Here is a 25,100-nt window from a genome sequence, read left to right as displayed (position 1 = left end):
TACAGACGGGGTTGGCCAGGCTGGATTCGAACTCCTGACCTCAAGTGATCTGCTCTCCTCAGCCTCCCAAAGTGCTGGGATTACAGGCGTGAGCCACCATGCCAGGTCTCTATTTTATTTTTTGAGACAGGGTCTCCCTCCCTCTGTCACCCAGGCTGGAATGTAGTGGTGAAATAATAGCTCACTGCAACGTTGAACTTCTGGGCTCAGGCAATCCTCCCACCTCAACCTCTTGAGTAGCTGGGACTTCAGGTGCACCACTATGCCTGGCTAATTTTTTGAAAAGGCTTTTTTTTTTTTTTTTTTTTTTCCTGGTTTCTCAAACTCCTAGCCTCAAGCAATCCTCTCCCACCTGAGCCTCCAAAAGTGCTGGGATTACAGGTGTGAGCCATGTACCTTGCCTGAAATAACATTAAATGTCCATTCAAAGTCCTTGCTAAGTTTTCTCTGCTGCAACATGATATTTGGTATGTGCTAGGCATACAACCTTGAGAACCAGCTTTGAGGCTTTCTTGATGGAAAGGTCTATATTCCAGGCAGTCAAGAAGGCTGCACAGTTCTAGAACCAGCAGGAACCACCCTTCTAAATTTCAAACACTCAAGTCATTCTGGGACTTTGCACCTTCCTTCAGGGAGAGGGATGTGCTCTGTCTTTGAGTGTTGAAATTTACTTTTTTTCTAATAAAAAGAAAAGTAAGGAAAGAAAAGCTGCACACAGGTTTTCTAGATGAACTAGCTAATTGCCAGCAGCTGTGATCTCTGTGGGTGAAGGCTGCAATGCAAGGAGCTGGAAACAGGGGAGGAGACACTGTCCCTCCCATTTCCCCGGGGCAGCTCCCCTCTCACATGCTGTGGGAGAAGATGCCAGAGAGGTTGTCAATGGAAAGGCAAAGAAATTGACAATGGAAGGCAAAGAAATTTGCGATTACACAAGGAAGCTACAGCCACCAAAACTCTCACAAAGAAATACACTTTCCTGGCTTTTAGATGACCACAGCTACTACCCAAACTTCCCACTGAAACTGTTTGCAGAAAGGTTTTTTTACAGACTGAACAAAACTAGGATTCTGTAAATACATGATTAAAAACAAAATAAGGTGTATTTCTATAGAAAAACAGGTGATCTGCCTGCCTTGGCCTCCCAAAGTGCTGGGATTACAGGCGTGAGCCACTGCACCCGTCCTCATTCACACAATGCTTCCCAGGGTTATGGTCGGCTGAGTTCTGGGACACGCAAGCAGTGTAGAAGCTTTACCTCTCATCACATGTGGGGGTGGCGTGGACTCCAGCACCTGAGCTCCTTGTGCCAGCATGGAGATCACGGGCGTTGGTGAAGGATTGGCCCAAGACGGGATGGAATCTGGAGCCACTTTGCTGCCGTAATACAGGGCCCCTGGGTAGAAAAACCTGCATCTGTTAGATTCTAGGTTTACGTTTCCACGGAAATTGCTCACCACGTCAAGAATCTGTTTTATGCACCCCCAGATGTTGTCAGCTTAGGTTTTTCTCCTCTATTTTTATTCCAGAGTTCTCTCTTGTCGGGCTCCCTCTGGCATGTTGCTGAGGGAGGGGGCCAGTGATACGGTTCTCTCTGGAGTCTGGAACCTGAGCAAGGGTGGCCGTGGGAGGAACCACTTTATAGCGCTGGGGAAGGGCCCGGTGACTCCAGTGCAGGCTGGGGAGCTAAGTCTGGGAGAAGGCCCGGGTTACCGCGGCATCTTCCTGGCTCCATCCCTATTCGCTCACAAACAAGCCGAGCAGGTTAGTTTCCCAGAGAGGTTTCCTTCCTGATGAGAGAGATTTCGCATGACAACAAAAGGCACTTTTTGCTTTCCGATAGCCAGGCTAGCTCTCTGTGAGAGCTAATCTAGGGTTCATTTGTCCCTAGATCTATTTAGCTGTGAGTCTACAGGCTGTTGTCACGGGAACATTACAAGTCAGAGTTCCCTGAACCATGGACCAGTGCAGTAAACTTGGTGTCATGCTTGAACGAAATTAAAAATGCACAAAATCCTTCCATTGTGTGCAAAGCATTCTTAAGAATATATTTCACAGAAATCCAAATACCGCATGTTCTCACTTACCTTGGGTACTACATTGAGAAGTCAATACTGGGTACTACACGGACTAAAGATGGAAAGAATAGACACTGGGGACTTCTAGAGGGGAGAGGGAGGGAAAGGGGGAGGTCGGGGGGAGGGTTGAAAAACTACTGAGTACCGTGGTCGCTACCTGGGTGACGTGATCATTTGTACCCCAAGCCTCAGTAACATGCAATATATCCGTGTAACTTGCACATTTAACCCTTGAATCTAATATATTATATATCATATATTATAGGTAGTATATAATTATACAGAATATATATTATATATTCTGTATAATTATATAATATATAATTATATAATGTATAATTATATAATTTAATATAATTGCCATTATAGATATTATATATAATTATATATAATTATATATCTATAGCTATATTATATATAATTATATATATTATATAGGATACTAATAATTATATATTATCTATAATGTATAATTATGTGTGTGTATGTATATAGCATATATGTATATATGTTTCAGTAGGACCAGTCCCCAAGAAAGAGAAGAGAAAGAGATGTATAAGCCTGAGGTCTCCTAGCCCTGGGGGCTCCAAGGTGCCTGGAGACTTTCTGCAGGACTCAGAGAGCATGGATTGTTTGAAAGGCAATTTCTAAAGTCTCAGTTTAGACATAGACTCTTTCCTAAAGAAACCCTTTTCTCCCAGTTTACAAGCAGAAGGCCTGCTCTTCTCCACTCCCCTCCCGAAAAAGTCCTCCAGGAACCAAAACATCCATTGGAATATTGATGTAGGGCGAAAAACCTGATTCCAATGATGGGAAGCGAATGCTTGTACAAGCCACAGGGCTTCCAATTCTTTGCTTTCAGCAAAATTGAGGAAGGGCTCACGTTGTCAGCTGATAAATTACACAAGATTTTTTGGACACTAGGTCCATATGTATGTTTTGGCATATAAATTTCAGAGTTCAGATAAGCGAGTAACTGTCTGTACCAACCAGTATTTATCGGGACTTCTGCCCATACGAGTTCTCTTAGAAGTAGAATTGATGCTGAATCCTGTCTCTTTCAATCCATTCATAAATAATACTTACCCATGAATACATGAAAAACACCCAGTCACATTTTTCCCAGTAAGAGAGTATAGATATTTCCACTCCAATTTTACTTCTTACGTGTAATCAAATTTGTAATTTATTTATATTATTTTGCTCACTTGGCTACTAGTAGTAATATTAATCAGACCCAGTTCAGAAGAGAATTTTGAATACTCAGAATCTTATGGTTATGACTTTTAAATTAAATTTTTAATTAAAATTAAAATTTATAAACTTTTTTCTTATAGATAAGTGAGGTGATTACTAAAAGAAGCATAAAAATATATTACAATAGGATATAGTTCTGCTGGGCAAGTGGAGTGAAAATACAAGTTCAACTAGAAAAAAGAATAATGTAAAACTTCCAATCATTTTTTTTTTTCGAGACAAGGTCTTATTCTGTCACTCAGGCTAGAGTGCAGTGGCATAATTGGCTCACTGCAACCTTCACCTCCTAGGCTCAAGCAATCCTCCCACCTCAGCCTCCTGAGTACTTGGGACTATGGGCACGTGCCACCATGCCTGGCTAATTTTAGTATTTTTTTCTAAAGATGGGGTTTTGCCATGTTGACCAGGCTGGTCTCATATTCATAGGCTCAAGTGATTAACCCACTCCAGCCTCCCAAAGTGCTGGGATTATAGGCATGAGCCACCATGTCTGGCCAGTTTCTAATAATTGTAATATAGGATTTGCTTATGTATTTTTTAAAAATGAATGATAGTAACCAATTAGGTATTCTGTTTCATTAGATGTATTGAAAACAGTGATGTGGTCGGGCATGGTGGCTCACGCCTGTAACTCCAGCACTTTGGGAGGCCAAAGCAGGTGGATCACCTGAGGTCAGGAGTTCGAGACCAGCCTGGCCAACATGGTGAAAACCCATCTCTACTAAAAATACAAAAAATTAGCCGGGCGTGGTGTCACATGCCTGTAATCCCAGCTACTTGGGAGGCTGAAGTTGGAGAATTGCTTGAACCTGGGAGGCTGAGGTTGCAGTGAGCCAAGATTATGCCATTGTGCTCCAGCCTGGGCAACAGAGCAAGACTCTGTCTCAAAAAAAATAAAAAATAAAAAAATAAAAAGAAAAAAACAGAAAAAAAAACAGTGATGTAACAGTTTTATTTTAAAAGGTCAATATTTATAAAATACTATAATTATGTTAGTTGCATATAGAAATTATATTTGTTGCCCAGGAGTTGGAGGCTACAGTGAGATGTGATGGTACCCAGGCTGGAGTGCAGTGGTCCTCCTGGGCTCGAGAGATCCTCCTGCCTCAGCTTCCCAAACAGGTGATATTACAGGTGCCCACCATCACACCCAGCTAGTTAAAAATTTTTTTTCTTTAGAGATGGGGTCTCGCTATGTTGCCCAGGCTAAGATAAAAAATTTCAAATATTGATGTCAAAAATGTTGGAACGGTATGTGGGTTTTCAAAAGTTCCTTTGGGAAACATGGGAGCAAAAAGGTCAATGACCACAGCAATAATCCATCTTCCTCCCAGCTGGCAGGAAGAGCTTGGGCACAGGAGGGCCCAGGGCTGGGTGCAAGAAGTAGGCTGGAGTGGGAGAGAGCGGAGGCGCTAGGACTTCCCCCCGGGGCAAGAGAGTTGCCTAGCCACTTGTCCCTACAGGTGTAGCCCTGACCTGAGCAGCAGGAGGGATCCTGGGGCGGGGCATCTGCCAGCATGCGCTCATCCCCAGCCTCGTTCTCAATCACCAGCGAGGTCAGCGGGGTCACAATGTGGTGGTCTAGAGACATCTGCAGGATTGATCTTGTAATTCTTCTTTTGGCAGCAGCTGTAGGAGCCAGGCTTCTGCATTCAAGAAGTAGAGGTGTTATGGAGCATGGCTGCATTGGAGTGGGAGCCCAAGTCAGCTCCCCGCCCCTGCACCCCACCGCTGCTGGGGTCCAACCTGGGGGTGGGGCAGGGCCGCAAAGTAACCGGGAAACAGAACTCACTGGCTTCAAGAAGCTGAGTATTTTATCTAGCTAAGTCTCAAGGCATTATTTATTTACTTATTTATTATTATTATTATTTTCAAGACAAGGTCTCGCCCTGTTGCCCAGGCTGGAGTGCAGTGGCACGATCACGGTTCCCTGCAGCCTCAACCTCCCTGGCTCAAGCGATCCTCCTCTCTCAGCCTCCTGAGTAGCTGGGACTACAGGTGCATGCCACCACACCCAGCTAATTTTTGTATTTTTTGTAAAGATGGGCTTTTGCCATGTTGCCCAGGCTGGCCTCAAACTCCTGGACTCAAGCAGTCCACCCTCCTTGGGAGCCACACGTCTGGCTCCCAAGGCTTTTTTTTTTTTTTTTTTTAACTTTATATTTTAGAGCAGTTTTAGGTTTGCAGTAAAATTATGCAGAAGGTATCAAGATTTTCTATGTGCCCACTGCGTACACACGGTCCCCCATGTACACGGCCTTCCCCACTGTCAGCATCCATCCCACATCAGAGTGGTGCATTTGTTACAATGGAAGAAGCTGACACATCATTGTCACGCAGAGTCCACAATTAACGTGGCTGACCCTTGGTGTTGTACATTCTGTGGGTTTGGTTAAATGCATAATGACAGGTGTCCACCTTTGGAGTATCATATAGGCTATTTTCACTGCCCTAAAAATGCTCTGTGCTCCACCTACTCCCCTCTCTCCCACCCCCAACCTTTAGCAACTGCTGATCTTTTTAGAGGAATTGTTTTAAAATCAATATTTAACGTCTGCCACAATTTGCTATGTGCCTGTAAATACACCCAGTGTGCTTCTGTCAGACAGGGAGTTATTTCTCTTTTACTTCACAGTCATAGTTTACAGCCTTACGTATTTCTTCTAATCTTATCAACATCAGGGATTTTCTCTACGAGTTCAGTCATACAACAGCATTTCATTTTCCCAGCCTCATTTAGACCCTGTTCCATCTTCCTGCAAATCCTATCTAATAGATGGAATGAGGCTTGGGAATGGGAACTTTTATCAAACACTTCTGTGTAATTTTGATGCAGGTAGTCAAAGAACCATCCATTGCTCTAGGGACATAGTCTTCATGTTGGAGAGTTGAGATGCAGCTTGGCTGAGAAGCCAGAGGGGACACGGATGAGCATGGGGGAGCCTTTCCTTAGGGAACATCGTAATCACATAATCATTAAATTCTCTTTGGACAAGAATCCATTTTCAAGAGTAAATGCAAATACATGACTGACACATGAAGCAACCAGAGGGGACACAGATGAGCGTGGGGGAGCCCTTCCTTAGGGAACATCATAATCCTTAGTAATCATCAATTTCTTTTTGGACAAGAAGCCATTTTCAAGAATGTAGGGCTGGGCACGGTGGTTCACGCCTGTAATCCCAGCACATTGGGAGGCTGAGGCGGGCGGATCATGAGGTCAGGATCTCTTGGCGGCAGCTGTAGGAGCCAGTAAATGCAAATCCACGCCTGATACATGAAGCAACATGGGTGAATCTCACCAACATCATATTGAGTGAAAGAAGCCAGGAGCAGAGGAATACAGATTGCCTGATTATGCGAAATTTAGGATCAGGCAAAACTGATGATCACAGACACTGAAAGAGTGGATTCCACTGGAGGAGGGGGGTGGGTGCTGAGGGAGGGGAACAAGGGAACCTACCTCTGGATCTGGGTGGTGATTACATGGATGATAGATAAAAAAATCCATTGAATGGTGTACTTAAAATTAATGCATTTTGGCTGGGCACAGTGGCTCATGCCTGTAACCCCAGCACTTTGGGAGGCTGAGGTGGGCAGATTACGAGGTCAGGAGATCGAGACCATCCTGGCTAACATGGTGAAACCCCGTCTCTACTGAAAATACAAAAAAATTAGCTGGGCGTGGTGGCACACGCCTGTAATCCCAGCTACTTGGGAGGCTGAGGCAGGAGAATGGCGTGAACTCAGGAGGCGGAGCTTGCAGTGAGCCGAGATCGCACTGGGTGATAGAGCAAGACTCTCTCTCAAAAATATAAATAAAAATAAATAAATAAATAAATAAAATAAAAATTAATGCCTTTTGCACATGTTACTGTATGTTATACCTCAATAAAAAAGAAAAAGAGTGAACCCAGCTTTCTCTAAAGTGTTCAGAACTAGTGGAGGGTAATAATTCAAGCCTGTGCTAATTTGCTATCTTTCTTGCTTCCAAACTCTTTTTGTGTATGAATGCATATATTCGTGGTGGACATTTCAGTTCTGCAGATCCCGTGGTGTGGGTACTCTTCTCTTCTTACCGTTCAGCTAGCAGTTGGTTGATGGTTAGATAGGCCCACAGTTTCCTGGTGAAATCGGGATCTGCATGCTTGTCTTTCGATAGAAAATCCTGCAAGTCATCCATCTGGGCCAGGGTCTCCAGGACTAACTGCGTGTTAGCCTAGATGATGGAAAGTTCAGTTGAGAGACACCAGGTAACAGAATTATAGTTAATCAGTTCACATGTTTAGTACCTGCTGCGAATGAAGGGGAATAAAAAAGAAATGGAAGACAAAGCCTACTGAGGAAGGAAATGCATTTCTGTGCTTGGGATTGGGCTTGGGTGAAAGGGTCGGGATTTGTGGAATAGCTGGGAAGATGGCAGAGATACTCTCCTGTCTTCTCCATCACTGATTGCTTTTGTTCTACACCCATGATTCCCAGTAGGCAGAGCTGACGTTCAAGAGGGACTGTGTCTAGGGGGCCAATTAGTAGACAGAATAGGCAGATAAGTAGAAGTACCGAAGTCGCCGTGATAATGCTCTCTAGTTGATCCAATTTAGCAGGGTCAAATTTTCCTGCCACCACAATCTCTGAACCGCCAAAGTAGTTATGGAAATTGTTTTGAGTGACGTCCGTGACTGACGTATGGGGATAGTTGAACTGAACATTCCGGAGCAATGGAGTGGAGACCTGGTTGTAGAATTTCTACAATTCACAAAGACAGAGAGAGAGAAATTATGTTCATACTGCTTTGTAGATCTAAAGCATCTTATTTTATTTTATATTTTATTTTATTTATTTATTTTGAGATGATGTCTCACTCTGTTGCCCAGGTTGGAGTGCAGTGGTGTGATCTCGTCTCACTGCAACCTCCACCTCCCAGGTTCAAGCAATTCTCCCGCCTTAGCCTCCCAAGTAGCTGGGATTACAGGCACTTGCCACCAAGCCCAGCTAATTTTTGTATTTTTAGTAGAGATGGGTTTTCACCATCTTGGCCAAGTTGGTATTGAACTTCTGGTCTTGTGATCTGCCTGCCTCGGCCTCCCAAAGTGCTGGGATTACAGGGATTACGTGCCCAGCTGATCTAAAACACTTTACTCTGAGATTCTTCAAAGGATCAGCAGGTACCTCTTAATTCATTCACATGGGATGTCTGGGACAAAGGGAAATGCTTATAATTATCAGATTAAAAACAGAGAGAAGACAAAGACTTGTTGAGAACATTACCTTTGATTTAAGAGCCTGGCATTTTTTCCCCTTTCTGTTATGGTCAGCATGAAAAACTCTTGGACAAACTTATGATAAAAGTCAGCAAGAGGTCGGGCATGGTGGCTCGACCTGTAATCCCAGCACTTTGGGAGGCCAAGGCGGGGGGATCACCAGAGGTCGGGAGTTCGAGACCAGCCTGGCCAACATGGTAAACCCCATCTCTTCTAAAAATACAAAAATTAGCCGGGAGTGGTGGAGCACGCCTGTAATCTTGACTACTCAGGAGACTGAGGTGTGAGAATCGCCTGAACCCAGGAGGCGGAGGTTGCAGTGAGCCGAGATCACACCACTGCTCTCCAGACTGGGTGACAAAGCAAGACTCTGTCTCAGAAAATAATAGTAATAATTAAATTTTTTAAAAAGTCAGCTGGATTAATATTCCCCAAATCAGAATCTTATCTCTTACTTGTTCCCAAGTTTAAATACGATGCCTGGTACTGACACAGGGCGGGGAAAGACATGTTCCTTCCTTACGTCATTTTCTCATCTATTTAGTCAAAACAAACCAATAGTTTGTTTTTTTCAATATATGTATTTTAATTTTAAAAAATCTATTTTTTGAACAGGTGGATCTCACTATGTTGCCCAGGCTGGTCTTAAACCTCCGGGCTCAAAAGTGATCCTCCCACCTTGGCCTCCAAAGTGCTGGGATTACAGGCATGAGCCACCGCACTCAGCCTCTATCTTAATACTTAAGAAAATTTACATTGTAAAAAAATTGATACCAAGATGCCAATGCATGTTAAAGAGAAAACGGTTGACCATGATGATAAGAAGACCAATTGCTAGCGGGGCGGGAGAGCTACAAGGAGCTTTGATGACGCTCAGAAGACCTTTTTGTTCAGGGGGTAGGAAAGCCATTCCCATCACCCACCTGCCTCATACCTCACTGTTACTGCAGAAATATGAGGGTGGGGGGGAGCGTGTGAGAAAGGAACTGAGCACTTTCCTGATCCTTCCAACCAAATATGGCTGAGATCATGACCATTTTGAGTTAAGTTCAGTGATGCATCATACATGCATCAGATATGGGTAGTTAAATGATTTCCAGTGAATAATTAAAAAAGAACAGAAGAAAAACGTTACCTTAAGCTGGGAAGACGTGTCCTGGTTTCCATAAATCCTTTGTGCAATTCCACGGTTTTCATTGGAGAGTCTCTTCAAAAAATCATAGTCCACATCAAATCCCATGCCCAAACTGAACAAGGAGATATTGTCTTGGATGTTCTCCTTCACATTTTTCTGAATTTTTGACAGTTTTAGTTCACCTAAAGTTGGTGATGACAGAAAGGAAAGGAATAAACAAGTAATGTCATAAAGTTTCTGGAAAATCCAGGGAGGGCAGTTTAGTAAAATTTGTCCAGATTAAAATTGCATTTATCCTTTCACCTAGTAACTCAATTTCTAGGAGTTTTTCTTAGAGATGCACTCATACATGTTGAAATGAAGTGTGGCTTGCGTTGCATAGCAACATTATTGGGGAATTAGCAACACATTGAAAACAACATAAATATACACCAGTGAGGAGGCACTTGGTTAGATGATGGTATGTTCAAACTGTGAGATACTATGCAGTTACTAAAAAGGACACAGCAACTCTTTATACCAGACAATCTCAAGGACATGTTTAGAGTAGAAAAAAAAAACTAGGTCAATATCAGGGTACATAGGATGCATTTGCAGGCAAGCTTGTATAAATGTACGCATGTGTATGTATGCATATACACATGCCTGTGTGCAAACATGTATATATAGTATACAGGCATGCATAAACTATCTGTGGAAAGATACATAAGAAACTGGCAACCAGTGACTGATTCCAGGGACAGGAACTGAATGGTTGAGAAACAGGAGTGAGAAACCATGATTAAACCAAATTATGGTTTAACTTTTTTTTTTTCTTCTTTTTTTTTTTTTGAGACGGAGTCTCATGCTGTTGCCCAGGCTGGAGTGCAGTGGTGCGATCTCGGCTCACTGCAACCTCCGCCTCCCGGGTTCAAGCGGTTCTCCTATCTCAGCCTCCGGAGTAGCTGGGATTACAGGTGCACGCCACCATGTCTGGCTAATTTTGTATTTTTAGTAGAGATGGGGTTTCACCATGTTGGCTGGGCTGGTCTGGAACTCCTGACCTCAGGTGCTCCACCCACCTCAGCCTCCCAAAGTGCTAGGATTACAGGTGTGAGCCACTGTGTTTAAAATATTTTAAACTGTATTTCCTTTTTTACCTTAATGATTTTATTCAAAACTTGAATTTTAAAAGTAATCTGATGAGAAGGCGAAAACCTTGGCTCTACAACAAATATGTAACAATGGCTCTTTCTAGTCTCATTATTAATAAGATGGTTGCTCTCTGGCTTTCTAAAGCTCTGGCTGTCACTGTATTGCCTCGTGCATTTTCATTCCATTTGGCTGTGTCAGGATGTATCAGACCCAGTCCTAGTCTGTAGGGTAGCACACTCAGACAACACAATCTGCCATTCACTATTACTGACAGTGGCCAGAATAAAGACACAAGTCAAACAAAGATAGCTGGGTGCAGTGGCTCACACCTGTAATCTCAACACTTTGGGAGGCCAAGGTGGGAGGACTGCTTGAGCCTAGGAGTTTGAGATCAGCCTGAGCAACACAGTGAGACTTCGTCTCTCCAAAAAATAAAAATAAAAAAAAAAAGAGAAAAAGAAAAAAAAGAAATTAGCTGAGTGTGGTGGTACATATGTAGTCCCAGCCACTCAGGAGGCTGAGGTGGGAGGATCACTTGAGCACGGGAGGTTGAGGCTGCAGTGAGCTGTGTGTGCTCCACTGCACTCCCTCCTGGGTGACAGAGCAAGACCCTGTCTCAAAAAATAAATAAAATCAAACAATGTAACAAAAATAAAAATAAATAATAGAAGAAGAGAGATGTTGCTGCCATTTTGTAGAAAGAAAAATGTTTAACTTCAAGGTTGTGTCAGACAGCAGTCATTTCTCCAAGTGCAACTGGGAGAAGTGTGGAGAATAATAGGGAATATGCTACTGTGGCCTCCAAATGTACTGCTGGGAGGTCTGGGATCAATATTCATCATCTACCACTCCCATACACCATCTTCACATACCTCAAGTTGAGGAAATAAATGCATTTCCCTAGAATGCATCAGCAATCCTCACAACATACTGTTAAAATTCAGACTCAGATTTCCGCATATTGTGGAGGTGGCATTGAGACACTCAAGAGCGCCCTTGCTGAAAGTGTCTGAGCAGTAGCTTAGGGGGTGAGGGCTGCAGGATCAGAAGACCTCCTTTAGGAAGCATGGGTTTAAAATGTTCTAGAAACTCAGGCAAATGCCATTAGAGTTCCCCTTTCAGGCAAACCACCATTCCAAGAAACAACAGTGAAAGTGTTTGTCGTGACAAAGTTGAAGTGACACTTGCCCACTGTTGGATCTCCATCAGAAACCAAAATGATTAGCGAGACGGAGTTGGGGTCCAACAGTCCCAAGTTATTGGCTTCATTCAAAATGAAGATTGCCCGCAGGAGTGCTTCGTTGATGTTTGTGCCTGTTGAAGTAGCATAATGAAACGTTGGGTATGCGTTCTTGCCACACACAGAAAACCCCATCCTGGATTCAGACTTGTATGTTGGTGGATCACTTATCCATCAGCTATTCCATGCCAAAATCATTTCCTTGCTTTCTGAGTGACACAAACTGTGCTCAAGCTGGTGGTCCCCCAGTGCAGTGAAAGATTCACTTGGAAGTAAACTATCCCTTTAGAGATGAATTAGCCCTTTCAAAGCACAGACTGTTAGTTTGTTGAACACCAGGTTAAAGTATCCAAATCAGCCTTTCCAAGACACTCTGAAGACAGTAACATTTTATGCTTTATGCAGGCAATAAAGAAGGCCAGTGTCACTGAACCTTTTTCTGAGAGAGATTAAAATGGTTCAAAGCTTGTGTGGGCTGGATTACAAATTCTACTTTCACTACAAACTTAGCGTTCATCCATTACCAATGAATGTATTATTTGAGGCAGGCTCTTGAAGGCTGGGGAAAGACTGCTGTGATGGGCATAATGCTTCTTAAGTGAACCATGATTTGAACCCAAAGGAAGTATCTCTTTGGGCTTTAGCTCAACACACTCACCTCCACTGGGCTGGATTTTCTCAATATACCTCTTGGCATCTGCAACCTGTGTTTTGGTAGCTGAAATTAAATCATTTCTCCAAGTTCGAACATTCTGGTTGAAGTCAATCACAGAGAAATGGTCTTCCGCTCTGAGGTCATCCAATATGGTCTTCATTGCCTCCACAGTCTATTTCAATAGAGAATAAAGATGGGTCCCATTACAGAAAATCTGCGCCTCAGAGGAACTAGGAAGACTGATCATTGATCATGGTCATCTTTCAAGTTATTCCCAAGCTAAACTTCTTCCAGAAAACCTCTTGAGCCCATCTCGGTCAATGCAGACCTACCCCTTATTTATTCTGAGCATGTATTGTTGGCTTTTTGATACTTTTACTATCTTATTTTGCTATGCACAACCAGTTTGACTAGACTTTATGTTAAGGATCACAAACTTCGAGTGCCACCTTTATGATGCCTGAAAATAAAATATATTTCTCAAGTCCATCTACTCACCCAGTCTCTTAAACTATTTCCTCATCTTTCTCTTTAAACCACCGCCATCACCCTCTTTCTCTAGCTTACGTGTGATTACTTTGATTCCAACTCCACTGAGAAATTGAAGGAGACAGAAGAACATTCCCGCAGACTCCTACTACCATAAAATCCCAACTAGCGATATTTGTACCCATACATTTTTCTTTCATACTTGATAACTAGCAGTATTTCTACCTAATGCAAACCCACCTACTCATGAACTAGATTTCATTCCCTCTCTTTAACTAAAGAACATGGTTCCGGCAATTGTCCTTTGCCTTTTCAATTTCCCTATTCTACTGGTACATTTCCATCAACATAAAAACATGTTATTCTCATCCTTCTACAAACCTCATGTGCATCCACTTTCTTCATTTCTTAGCTTTCTTCTGCAATAAAATTCCTAGAGAGAATTGTCTAAACACACTGTCTCCAAATCTTGTCTTCCTATTCTCTCATAAGCCCACTCCTTTCGTGTTTTCCTCCCCGTCACTCTACTGAAACTGCCCATGTCAAGGTCACCAATGATGCTGATGTCGCTAAATCCAAAGGTCCATCTTCATTTCTCGTGCAACTCAACCTGTCACCGGCAGGTGCTCTCATCTCCCTCCTGAACACAAATTCCTCAATTGTCTTCCAGGGCCTCATTCTCTCTTGATTTGTCTCCCCCACTTACTAATTGTTTTTATTAGTCTCTATCACCAATTATCCTCTTCTTCCCAAATTCCCAATATTAGAATGCTCTGTTGTCTGTTCTTGGCTCCCTTGTCCATCTACTCTTTGGCATTCTCATCTAGTCCCAATGCTGCCAGTACCTTCTATATGCTGGTGAGTCCTAACTGTGTGTCTCCACATCTCACTGTTGAACACCAGGCTTGCGTGGCCAACGTGGGTATTTAATGAACATCTCAGACTTTGGATCCAAAACCAAACTGGGACATTCCCTGCAATGTCTGATTCCATCTCTGTCTCTGCCAACTCATGGATGGCCACTCCATCCTTCTAGTTGCTCAGGCTAAGTCCTGGGGTATCTTTCAGTTCTCTTTTCTTCCCTTGTCTCACAGCTAACCCTTCAGGATATACTGTTTACTCGACCTTCAAAGCAGATTCCAGAATCCAGCTCTGATCATGACTGCACAGGCGTTCCATGAGCCACCTTGCCTCTTACTTCTCAGATCTCATCTCCCACTGCCCCTCTCTACTGGTGTCTCTCTCTGTTCTTTGCACACTTTTGACTTAGAACCGTGGCATGGGCTGGTTATTGCATTTAATCCCCTTAGGTGTCTGCATAACTCTCCCTTCAGCTTCCTGGGGTCTCCTCAGTGGTCTTCTCCAGGAAACCACCTATTTATACGACAAGCCTATTTAAAATTGCATCCCCCTGCAATTGCCACTCTTGATTTCTAACATACGCTTTTTTTTTTTTAAACTTTTATCATAATGCTGCCATTGAACATACTTGTACATTTGTACTTGTATGTGTATTGTTTATTCTCTGTCCCCTCTCCCCCAGATGTAAGTTTCATAAGCACCCAGAGGGTAGGCATGCGTTTTTTTGTTTGGTTTCTGTTTTTATGCTTTGGGTTTGTTTTGCTCATGGATGAACTAAGTGCATGAATGGTAGGCGCTTCGAAAATATTTGTTAAATGAATGAATGATGGAAGGAAGCAGTGAATAAACTGTTGTATTAGAGCAGTTGTTCTCAACCAGAGGCAATTATTCCCCCCAGCGGACATTTGGCAATGTCTGAAGTCATATTTGATTGTTATGATGCAGGGGACATTGTGCTACTGAAATTTAGCAAATAGACCATAGACCATGCTGCTAAGTATCCTGCAACGCACCAGACAGCCCTCCCACAGCAAAGAATGACCCCATCCAAAATATTAATAGTCCCACTGCTGAGAAACCCTGCCTGGGAGTACAGACCCAGGCAGGCAGGGTCTGTAGAAAACAGGGACTTATTCTTCTTCTTCTCCTCTTCCTCTTCCTCCTCTTCCTCTTCTTCTTCCTCTTCTTCTTCTTCCTCTTCTTCTTCTTCCTCCTCCTCCTCTTCTTCCTCTTCTTCCTCTTCCTCCTCTTCATCCTCTTCCTCCTCCTCCTCCTCCTCCTTCTTCTTCTTCTTTTTTTGAGATGGAGTTTCACTCTTATTGCCCAGGCTGGAGTGCAGTGGCGCAATCTCTGCTCGCCGCAACCTCCGCCTCCTGGGTTCAAGTAATTCTCTTGGCTTAGCCTCCCAAGTAGCTGGGATTACAGGCATGTGCCACCACACCCAGCTAATTTTTTTTTTTTTTTTTTTTTTTTTTTTTTTTTAGTAGAGACAGGGTTTCTCCATGTTGGTCAAGCTGGTCTTGAACTCCCAACCTCAGGTGATCCAACTGCCTTGGCCTCCCAAAGTGCTGGGATTATAGGCATGAGCCGCTGTGCCCGGCCAATAGGGACTTCTTTTAGGTTCCTTACAGATCTTAGAGTAGTAGTGAACTCTTGGGTGGTCAAAAATAGTTGCTGAATGAATGGTTAGTTGGTTGTTCAACTTGGTTGAATGGATGGGTGGATTGATGGGTAAGTCAAACATTTCCTTGTTTGGTCTTTAGAATTGCATCTGTACATCTCACTTATCACTGAGTAAGCCTATATTGAGCTCTGAGCTGGAAAACATAGATGGGATAGCTTCCCTCAAGAAATTACAATATAATTGGAAATAATATGTGTATATTGATTCAATAGTTATATGTGGACAATGACAAGATAAAACAGGTAGAAGAGCAAAAAGAATGTGACTGATCGTTGAAAGAAGAGGTTATACAGAGATTACATTTTTCCAAGAGGTGAGTTTTGAGACAGTTTTTCAAGGAAATATTGGATAGAGAGTGGAAAAGAGGAAGAGAAGGAAGAGGAAACAGGAAAGAGGAAGAAGAGAAGGAAGGGAATTTTACACTGGAGGAATGATTAGAAGATGGAGGTGTATGTGCTGTGAAATGCAGTAATTGCAAAATTTTTAGAAAGAGTTAACAGTGGCAGTCAGTAAGCACAGTCCCTGAGCTTCAGCCATAAGTAGGGAGGAGGGATAGAATGATTACATTTTTAGGAGGGGATCAAAGAAGATAGGGAGTCCCCCCCACCACTGCAAACAAGGGGGTACTTACTTGTTTCATTTTAACTCCCCACATGGAGCCACTCACATCGATGACAAAGAGGATGTTTTTGGGAATTGGGTCCAGGTTGTCAGGAGCAAAGAAGTGGACAAAATATCCATTAAACACCTGAAAAATAGAACGTCTTTGTGAGTCAAATCATGATTCCTGTTTAGAAGGTAGGGAGATGGGGACCTGGGGACTCGGAGAGGAGAGGGGGTCTATGGGGAGGAGGAGGTGGAGCTTGATGTGTATTTGCCTCCACATTTTCCTGCCTGCTCCCCCACCTCCTCTCCTGTGAGGGTTAAGACCTTCCAGCAGAGCATTCCACTGCACTCCCTGCCGCTCCACTCCACACGGCTCCACTCCATGCCGCTCCATTCCATGCCACTCCACACTGTTCCACTCACTCCACTCCACACCACTCCATTTCACTCGACTCCTCTCCACTCCACTCCACACCGCTCCACTCCATTCTACTCCTCTCCACTCCATGCCACACCACTCCACGCCACTTCACTCCACTTCATGCCATGCCACTCCACGCGACACCAGGCCACTCCACTCCACACCATGCCACGCCACTCCACTCCACTCCACACCATGCCACTCCACTCCATGCTGCTCCACTCCACTCCATGACACTTCACTCCACTCCACTCCACGCCACTCCACTCCACTTCACACCACTCCATGCCACTTCACTCCACTCCACGCCACTCCATGGCACTCCACTCCACGCCACTCCACTCCATGCTGCTCCACTCCACTCCATGCCACTTCACTCCACTCCACTCCATGCCACTTCACTCCACTCCACTCCATGCCACTCCACTCCACTCCATGTCACTCAGTTTTTACAGAGAGCCCCTGTTCCAGGCACGCTGTTAACCAGCAGTGAATCAGGCAGAGCCTCCGCCCTCAGGAGGCTCCCGGCCAGCAGAGGATAAGAAAAAGTGAAGGCGATGTGCAGTGCAGCATGTTAAACACCATGATCAGGAAGTAAAGGGCTCGTCAAGAGCCCGGTGTGCATCTAACACATGCAGGGGACGATTCTCTGGGAATCGGCATCTCCACTGGGACCTGAGGATGAACTCAGACTTAGCTGCCCTCTTGAGAGCTGGGCCAGGTTGAGATAGCTGGGAATGGGGAAGAGAGTTCCAGACAGCGCAGCCCCAGAGATGAGACAGCATGGCATACTTGGGGCTCCACATGTGGTTCAGCAAGATGGGGCCATAGAATCCAAGAATTCAGGGAAGTAGGTGGAGAATCAGCAGGACGGATCACAAAGGACGTGTCTGGGCCACTTCAGAAAATTTGGATTTTTCTGGAAGTTAATGAGAGGCTGCCCCAGCTGGACTCCTGACCATTCTCTTTGTCTTCGGCTGCAGGCTTGATGACTGACTCACCTAATTCTCTTTCCACTGCCCTTTGGCTGCCTCTTTCCAGGACACTACAGTATCCAGGTAGAGGGTGTGTGCTCCACTCGCTGTCCCTAGAGAGACTCTTGGAGTTTGGGTACGTTCTAAGAGTCCTCACCTTAGTACAAGGAAAGGAAGACACACCTCTAAGACATGACCAAAGGGGAAAGGAAACTTTTCAAGAAACTTCGTGGTAAACCTTGGCTCTGAAATTCACTGTTGGCTCTTGATCTTTCTAGGCTGTGGATGTACCTTCCTCCTCCCTGCTAATCTCTGTGCTTTCTTTGATTGTCTAATTGCAAAGGGCCATGGGAGCCTATCTAAAATTCCTGTTCTGTAATTATTCCATTGTTCTTCATATGAGGTCCAGGAATGCCCTCCTGGGACAAGAACAAGAGACCCAATGACCTTTCATTTCGTTTTTAAGACACAAAAGATAATGCTTAGCGGTATAATCGAAGAATATGATTTTAGTCCCTTCTCTGCAGCTAGAAACACTTGCCCTGGCAGCTGGAAAACACCCACAGGCCTGGGAGTTTGTTCAAAAAGGAGCAGCTCTTTGGCATGAGCTCGGCAGTAGAACCAGAGCTGGTGTGCACTCACCTCCAGTTCACCAGCCTTCTCTTCTCTTTTCACGTCATACAGCACCACCAGTTCCCCGTCTACTGCAGTCTCCCGGCAGCTAGGGCATATTCTCTGCTGTGCGACTGTGGGCTTGAAGGAGACGTGCGCCTAGAAAGAACAGTGACATCAGAGCCTCTGCCTCTAGCCCCTTCCCAGTGAGGGCTTGGTGCTGCCCCTTCTCCAGCACACAGGGAAAAGGAGCTGCCCAATGAACGTTCTGCATCCCGGCAACATCAGTGGACTCATTACTGATGGGAAGGACAAGCCAGGGCTTTCGCAGGGAGCATCTCCAGCCTGCCATGCTGTTTGCAAGGTTTCAGGCCTTTTTAGAAGACAGCCAATGAATTTTCTTCATCCCCTGTAGAAGGGCTGACCACCTGCTTTGGAAAGAGTTTGTGAAATGTTTTAATGTTCTTAGAGGAGTTTCTCCTTACAGGAGTCATAGTTGGTAATCATTGGCCATTGAGGCAGACAGCTGAACATATCTTGCTATGGTTAATGAATGAGAATCCACCACATAGGATGTGAAAGCTGTCCTTTAGCTACTGCTTAAGTAGGTGACTTAGGGGAAATGAGACCCAAAAAGGGACAATCTCTAGTCAAAATGGAAAGAAACCACTGGGAGTGTTGTTCTGTGTGTTCTGGGGAGACCCTAGACTCTTCTTGGGGATCCCCATTTCTTCAGACAGCGTCCTCAACCCAACACCAGCCTGACTTTCTATTCTCCAGAGCACAGGAGGAGAACAGAACCCACGAGCCAGAGGCCCCCGTGGATGCCTGGCAACACGCATGGCTCAGGGTACCTTCTGTTGTCCTTTAGAAATGACCGGAACACCATCGAAATGGCCTTCAAATGTGTCGGGAACATGAAGAAATCTGATTCCCTGAGGTTCGATAACCCACACATCTACCTAGAAATGCAAGAGAAAATTACCCAAAGCATTAAAAGTCTTTAAAGTCTTTTTAAGCAAGAAGTAAAATTACAAATAAGTCCTCAGATGCTTTTCTCCTCCGCAGGTTTCCCCAGTGTGGCTTCATGATCTCTCCTGCAGGACCACAAGTTCCTGCGATGGGATTCATCTCACTGAGGAGGCTTAACCCCCGTCTGTCAACTCAGAACTCTCCTTCAGCTGCCTCACTCCCCCAGGAGCCAATTCCCTTCTTCATTCTATCGGAGTCTTTTTATTTATAAGAGCATTTGCATTGTTAGGAAAAACAAGAATTCCTTCTTTTTTTTCTGTCTCATTGTTAAATAGCACTGCATTTACTCTGTAGACCTGCCATTGTTAAATAGCACTGCATTTACTTTGTAGACCTGTCAAAAGTAGACCATTTTGCCCAAATATTGGGTTCTTTTATTTCTTCTGTCTTGCTTTGAACAGAGCTCTTCTAGGGAAATCCCTTTTGGTGATTCTTGACCAAACCACAGTCATGGCTGCCATTTGTTTCTTTTTTCATTTAACTCTATGATTTGTTTATTTATATTTTTGTGTATTTATTTTGAAAAATTTGTATAAATTGAAGGAGTACAAATGCAGTTTGGTTACATGAATATATTGCACAGGAGTGAAGTCTAGGCTTTTAGCGAAACTACCACCCAAGTAATGTACCTTGTATCCATTAAGTAATTTCTCATCCCTCACTCCATTCCCACCCTCCCACACTTCTCCCAGGTCTCCCCACTCCCACTCTCCCACACTTTCGAGCCTCCAACATCTATCATTGCACACCCTGTGTCCCTGTGTACATATTATTCAACTCTCTCTTATAAGTGAGAACATGTGGTATTTGACTTTCTGCATCTGAGTTACTTAGCTGCCATTTTTTCTTTTTTTCTTTCTTTCTTTTTTTTTTTTTTTTCAGACAAGGTCTTATTTTGTCATCCAGCCTGCAGTGCAGTGGCATGATCATAGCTAACTGTGGCCTCGACTTTTTGGGCTCAAGCTATCCTCCTGCCTCAGTCTCCGAAGTAGGTGGGACTACAGGGGTACACTACCATGCCTGGCTAATTTATTTATTTATTTTCAGTAGAGATGAGGTCTCACTGTGCTGCCCAGGTTGTCACTCAGTTTCTGTTAATATCGTTACCATCAACAATCTCAATGATTGTCTCCTTCTAGGCTTAGATGCTAATCACATCTAATCATTGTTTCAAATTATCTATCATGGGATTCACGGCATTGAGCAAGAGAATGTGCGTGACTGACACCCATCCATCATCAGTACTGGAAAAACATCCAACACCACACTCTTAGTTGTACGGAGAATCTTGGCCAAGTCACGTGCCCTGGTACGGGGCTGCATTTACCTGAAGGAAGGGCATCTTTTTTTCAATTCACTCAAAAGCACGGTATATGCTAGGAGTGGCCCACAAAAGAATCAACAGCATAGACTCTGATAGTGAACTGATGCCAAATAGTGGGCATTATTGATCAGACGAGCAGCTTTTCAAATGGGAATTAAAGTTTCATCATGATTAATTCATTCCCTTTCATCTGCCATGTCTCCGGGCGATTCACAACGTGTCTGCTTCACTCTCCCATCTGCCAGGGGGAGGGGCACGCTGGCCTCTGTACTCTCTTAGGTTTCCTCTTGTCTAGGTCTGCCTCCTACACCAAACAGTCATAGGATGTCACAAAGATTTGAGCAAAGAAAAGAGCAGTTTAGTCTTTATAGCAAGAGGTGAAGATGACAGCAGAGGTGAGTTCAGATGGATAGTAGCACAGTGGATGTCCGAGGCACTGCTCCCCTGCTGTGATGATGGCTGGGGTGGCAGGGAAGACAACTCACTTAACCTTCATCAAGCTCCTGTCATTGGCCACATATTACAGGAACAGGTAACCAAGTAAAGGACGTTCTCACTTCTAAGTGGGAGCTAAACATTGAGTACACATGGGCACAAAGAAGGGAACAATGGACACCAGGGCCTACTCGATGGTGAGGGAGGGAGGAGAGAAAGGATCAGAAAACTACCTATCAAGTACTATGCTCATTACCTGGGTGGTGAAATCATCTGTACACACCACCCCTGTAACATGGAATTTACCCATATTACAAACCTGCACACGTGCCCCTGAACTTAAAAAATAAAAGTTTAAAAAAAGAACTGAGAAACAAAAATCTGTTACCGTACTCTTTTCAGAGATGAGACAGTGGAGACTCACGAACACTGGTCCCTGAAGATTAGTGTCTTGGGATGAATGGTGGTCTCCCCACTAAAGATATGCCCAACCCCTGGAACCTGTGAACATGGATTTATCTGGAAAAAGAGTCCTTGCAGACGCAATTAAGGATCTTGAGTTGAGATCATCCTGTACTACCTGGTGGACCCCAAACCTGATAGGTGTTCTTGTGAGAGAAAGGCAGAGGGGCATTTGAGATGCTCGGAGGAAGAGAGGCTGCCATCGCAGAAGAAGAGATTGGAGTGATCTGACTAGAAGGCGACAAGTCAAGAAAGGCTGGCAGCTGAAAGACAGCAGGAGAAGCAAGGAATGGGCTCTCCCCTGGAGCCTCCAGAGAGAGAGTGCAGCTCTGCAGACACCTTGACTTCAGACTTCAATTCAGAATCAATTTCTGTTCTGTTAAGCTGTGGCGTTTGCTGTAACTTGTTATAGCAGAGCTTGGAAACCATAATATGGCTGTTAAGGAGACTGAGAGCTGTAAGGAAGTGGTGTGGCTGACTCCAAACCCACCATCTTCCCAATACATCCCACTGTCTTGCAGAGTTGAGTGGCATCCAACACCACAAGTGGTGGTGATGAGCAGAAAGTAGAAATCAGGGTCAGGGACCATAAAAGGACAGTGTCACTGTCCACCCTACAGATCCAGGCTTACCTCCAAGTGTTTGGCCAGCCGTCCAGGCTGCAGATAGATCCTGTGTTCATAGGAGCCCAGCTTCCTCCACTTCACCTCCTGGTAGTGGAGTTCGAACTGCACCTTTGCTCCTGGGAGGACATTTACTTCCGTTCTGAAGTTTTCCATGTCAAGAGCCCTGCTCCTAAAGGTGACAGCCCCCAACAAAAGTCAACAGATACACGATTGAGCAGCAAGACTCACAACCTAGGCAGAGGGCGTGTGGACTTTCCTGCACGGTCCGACCTGCTCAGTAGTTCATGAAAGTCAACAGTAGGTACCCAGAGGTAAACGCAGCTTCTAGATCAGTTGAATCCCAACAAGAGCTTCCGTCTCCTCTCCTACCCGATCTCCGGCTCCCAGAACTTCTTACTGACTTGAGTGTTGTCTGCAAAAAGCTACCGGGGATTGGCCCCTATCCTGGGCCAGAAACCTGACATCTATCATTGCTGATATAGCAGCTCTGCAATATGGAAATCATTACCCTGACTTTTCAGATGATAAAAAAAGTTAGGCTTGGGCCGGGTGCGGTGGCTCACACCTGTAATCCCAGCACTTTGGGAGGCCGAGGCGGGCAGATCACGAGGTCAGGAGTTTGAGACCAGCCTAGCCAACATGGTGAAACCCCGTCTCTACTAAAAATGCAAAAATTAGCTGGGCATGGTGGCGCGTGCCTGTAATCCCAGCTACTCAGGAGACTGGGGCAGGAGAACTGATTGAACCAGGACCCAGGAGGCGGGGGTTGCGTTGAGCCGAGATCACGCCATTGCACTCCAGCCTGGGCAACAAGAGTGAAACTCTGTCTCAAAAAAAAAAAAAAAAAAAAGGCTTATAGAGGACCTGCTCAAGACCCCATAGCCAGTCCACTGTGGGACCACAACTCACACCCAAGGTTGGATGGTTCAAAGATGGCACACTCTTCCTATACTGCATTTGAGGCTCACTGTAGGAGTTCTTGATATTTTTGAAGGTCTTCAGAAAGAAAAACTTTATTATTGCAACAAATTGAGTATGTTTCTCTCTCTCTTTTTTTTGAGCTGGAGTCTCGCTCTGCTGCCCAGGCTGTAGTACAGTGGTATGATCTCGGCTGACTGCAACCTCCGCCTCCAGGGTTCAAGCTATTCTTCTACCTTAGCATCCCGAGTAGCTGGGATTACAAGTGTGCGCCACCACACCTAGCTAATTTTCATATTTTTAGTAGAGTTGGGGTTTTGCCACGTTGGCCAGGCTGGTCTCGAACTCCTGACCTCAGATGATCCACCCACCTCCACCTCCGAAACTGCTGGGATTACAGGCTGAGCCACTGCACCTGGCCTGAGTATGTTTTTCTATCAGAAGACCTTATTTTAGTCACATACATATTGAGTTCAATGTGATCATTAATCTTGAGGTGTTTATGGTTTAAAGAGAAAGCAGCAGAATTATCAACACTGGTGATTCCAGCATTAGGATAAACAAGGAATGATTTTTTTTAAACGAAATAAGTAAACACACTGGGCACGGAGGCTGACGCCTGTAATCCTAGCACTTTGGGAGGCCGAGGTGGGTGGGTCACTTGAGGTCAAGAGTTACCAGCCTGGCCAACATGGTGAAATCCCATCTCTACTAAAAACACAAAAATTAGCCAGGTGTGGTGGTGGATGCCTGTAATCCTAGCCACTCAGGAGACTGAGGCAGGAGAATGCTTAGACTCGGAAGATGGAGGTTGCAGTGAGCCCTGTCTCTACTAAAAATACAAAAATTAGCCGGACGTGGTGATGGGTGCCTGTAATCCTAGCTCTTGGGAGGCTGAGGCAGGAAAATTGCTTAGATCTGGGAGGTGGAGGTTGCAGTGAGCAGAGATCATGCCACTGCACTTCACTCTATCCAGGGTGATAGAGTGAAACTTCATCTCAAAAATAATAAAATAAAACAAAATAAAGACGAAAAAAGAAAAGAAATAAGTGAGTCAGCAAGGTGAGACGTTGCATAATCAGCCTATGGGATTGGGGAGTTGTGGACAGTCAGCTTGAGATAATTGAAGAAAAAGATGAGCATGACCTTGTGCAAAGCTTTGAGACCGAGCCTGTAGTGAGAGACCATGTTTACCCGAGGGGTGCACTAGGATGGGAGCTCTGTGTTCCCTGCAGTATCTCCAGTGCCTAGAAGAGTTTCTGGTAGAAATAAGTATTTGTGGGATAGATAAACCAATAAATAAGTATTTGTGGGATGAATAAACAAATAAATGAATGGGTGATGTGGTCAAAATGATGGATAAAGATGGCAAAATCATTCTCCTTCCTTCCTTCCTTCCTTCCTTCCTTCCTTCCTTCCTTCCTTCCTTCCTTCCTTCCTTCCTTCCTTCCTTCTCTCTCTCCCTCTCTCTCTCTCTCTCTCTCTTTCTCTCGAGACAGAGTTGCACTGTTTCCAGGCTGGAATGTAGTGGTGCGATCTCGACTCACTGCAACCTCTGACTCCCTGGTTCAAGTAATTATCCTGTCTCAGCCTCCCGTGTAGCTGGGATTATAGGCACACACCACCACACCCAGCTAATTTATGTATTTTTAGTAGAGACGGGGTTTCACCATGTTGGCTAGGATGGTCTCGATCTCATGACCTCATGATCTGCCTGCCTCAACCTGCCAAAGTGCTGGGATTACAGGCATGAGCCACTGTGCCCGGCCAGCAAAATGATTCTTAACGGTAAAAGAGCTGATTTACTGTCCAGGCGCGGTGGCTCACGCCTGTAATCCCAGCACTTTGGGGGGCCGAGGTGGGTGGATCACGAGGTCAGTAGATCAAAACCATCCTGGC

At 44.6% G+C, this 25,100-nt stretch overlaps 1 protein-coding gene across 1 annotated transcript in view; it reads right to left on the bottom strand.

Annotated features, from left to right (window-relative positions):
• The window catches only part of ITIH2 (inter-alpha-trypsin inhibitor heavy chain 2), a 45,471-nt gene that overhangs the window by 8,772 nt on the left and 11,599 nt on the right, over positions 1–25,100 (bottom strand). The window contains exons 6-16 of the mRNA XM_008002219.3: positions 22,290–22,452; positions 19,259–19,366; positions 18,435–18,563; positions 16,423–16,539; positions 12,761–12,929; positions 12,051–12,176; positions 9,729–9,910; positions 7,893–8,078; positions 7,412–7,551; positions 4,809–4,978; positions 1,256–1,393 (exon numbers count right to left, since the gene is read on the bottom strand). Of these exons, the coding sequence (XP_008000410.3) occupies positions 1,256–1,393; positions 4,809–4,978; positions 7,412–7,551; positions 7,893–8,078; positions 9,729–9,910; positions 12,051–12,176; positions 12,761–12,929; positions 16,423–16,539; positions 18,435–18,563; positions 19,259–19,366; positions 22,290–22,452 (1,628 nt within the window). The remainder of the gene's footprint in view (positions 1–1,255; positions 1,394–4,808; positions 4,979–7,411; positions 7,552–7,892; positions 8,079–9,728; positions 9,911–12,050; positions 12,177–12,760; positions 12,930–16,422; positions 16,540–18,434; positions 18,564–19,258; positions 19,367–22,289; positions 22,453–25,100) is intronic.

Source organism: Chlorocebus sabaeus, chromosome 9, assembly GCF_047675955.1.
Source record: "Chlorocebus sabaeus isolate Y175 chromosome 9, mChlSab1.0.hap1, whole genome shotgun sequence".
Lineage (NCBI taxonomy): Eukaryota > Metazoa > Chordata > Mammalia > Primates > Cercopithecidae > Chlorocebus > Chlorocebus sabaeus.
The sequence above is the reverse complement of the archived record's forward strand: the minus strand, read 5'-3'. Positions and strand labels throughout refer to the sequence as shown.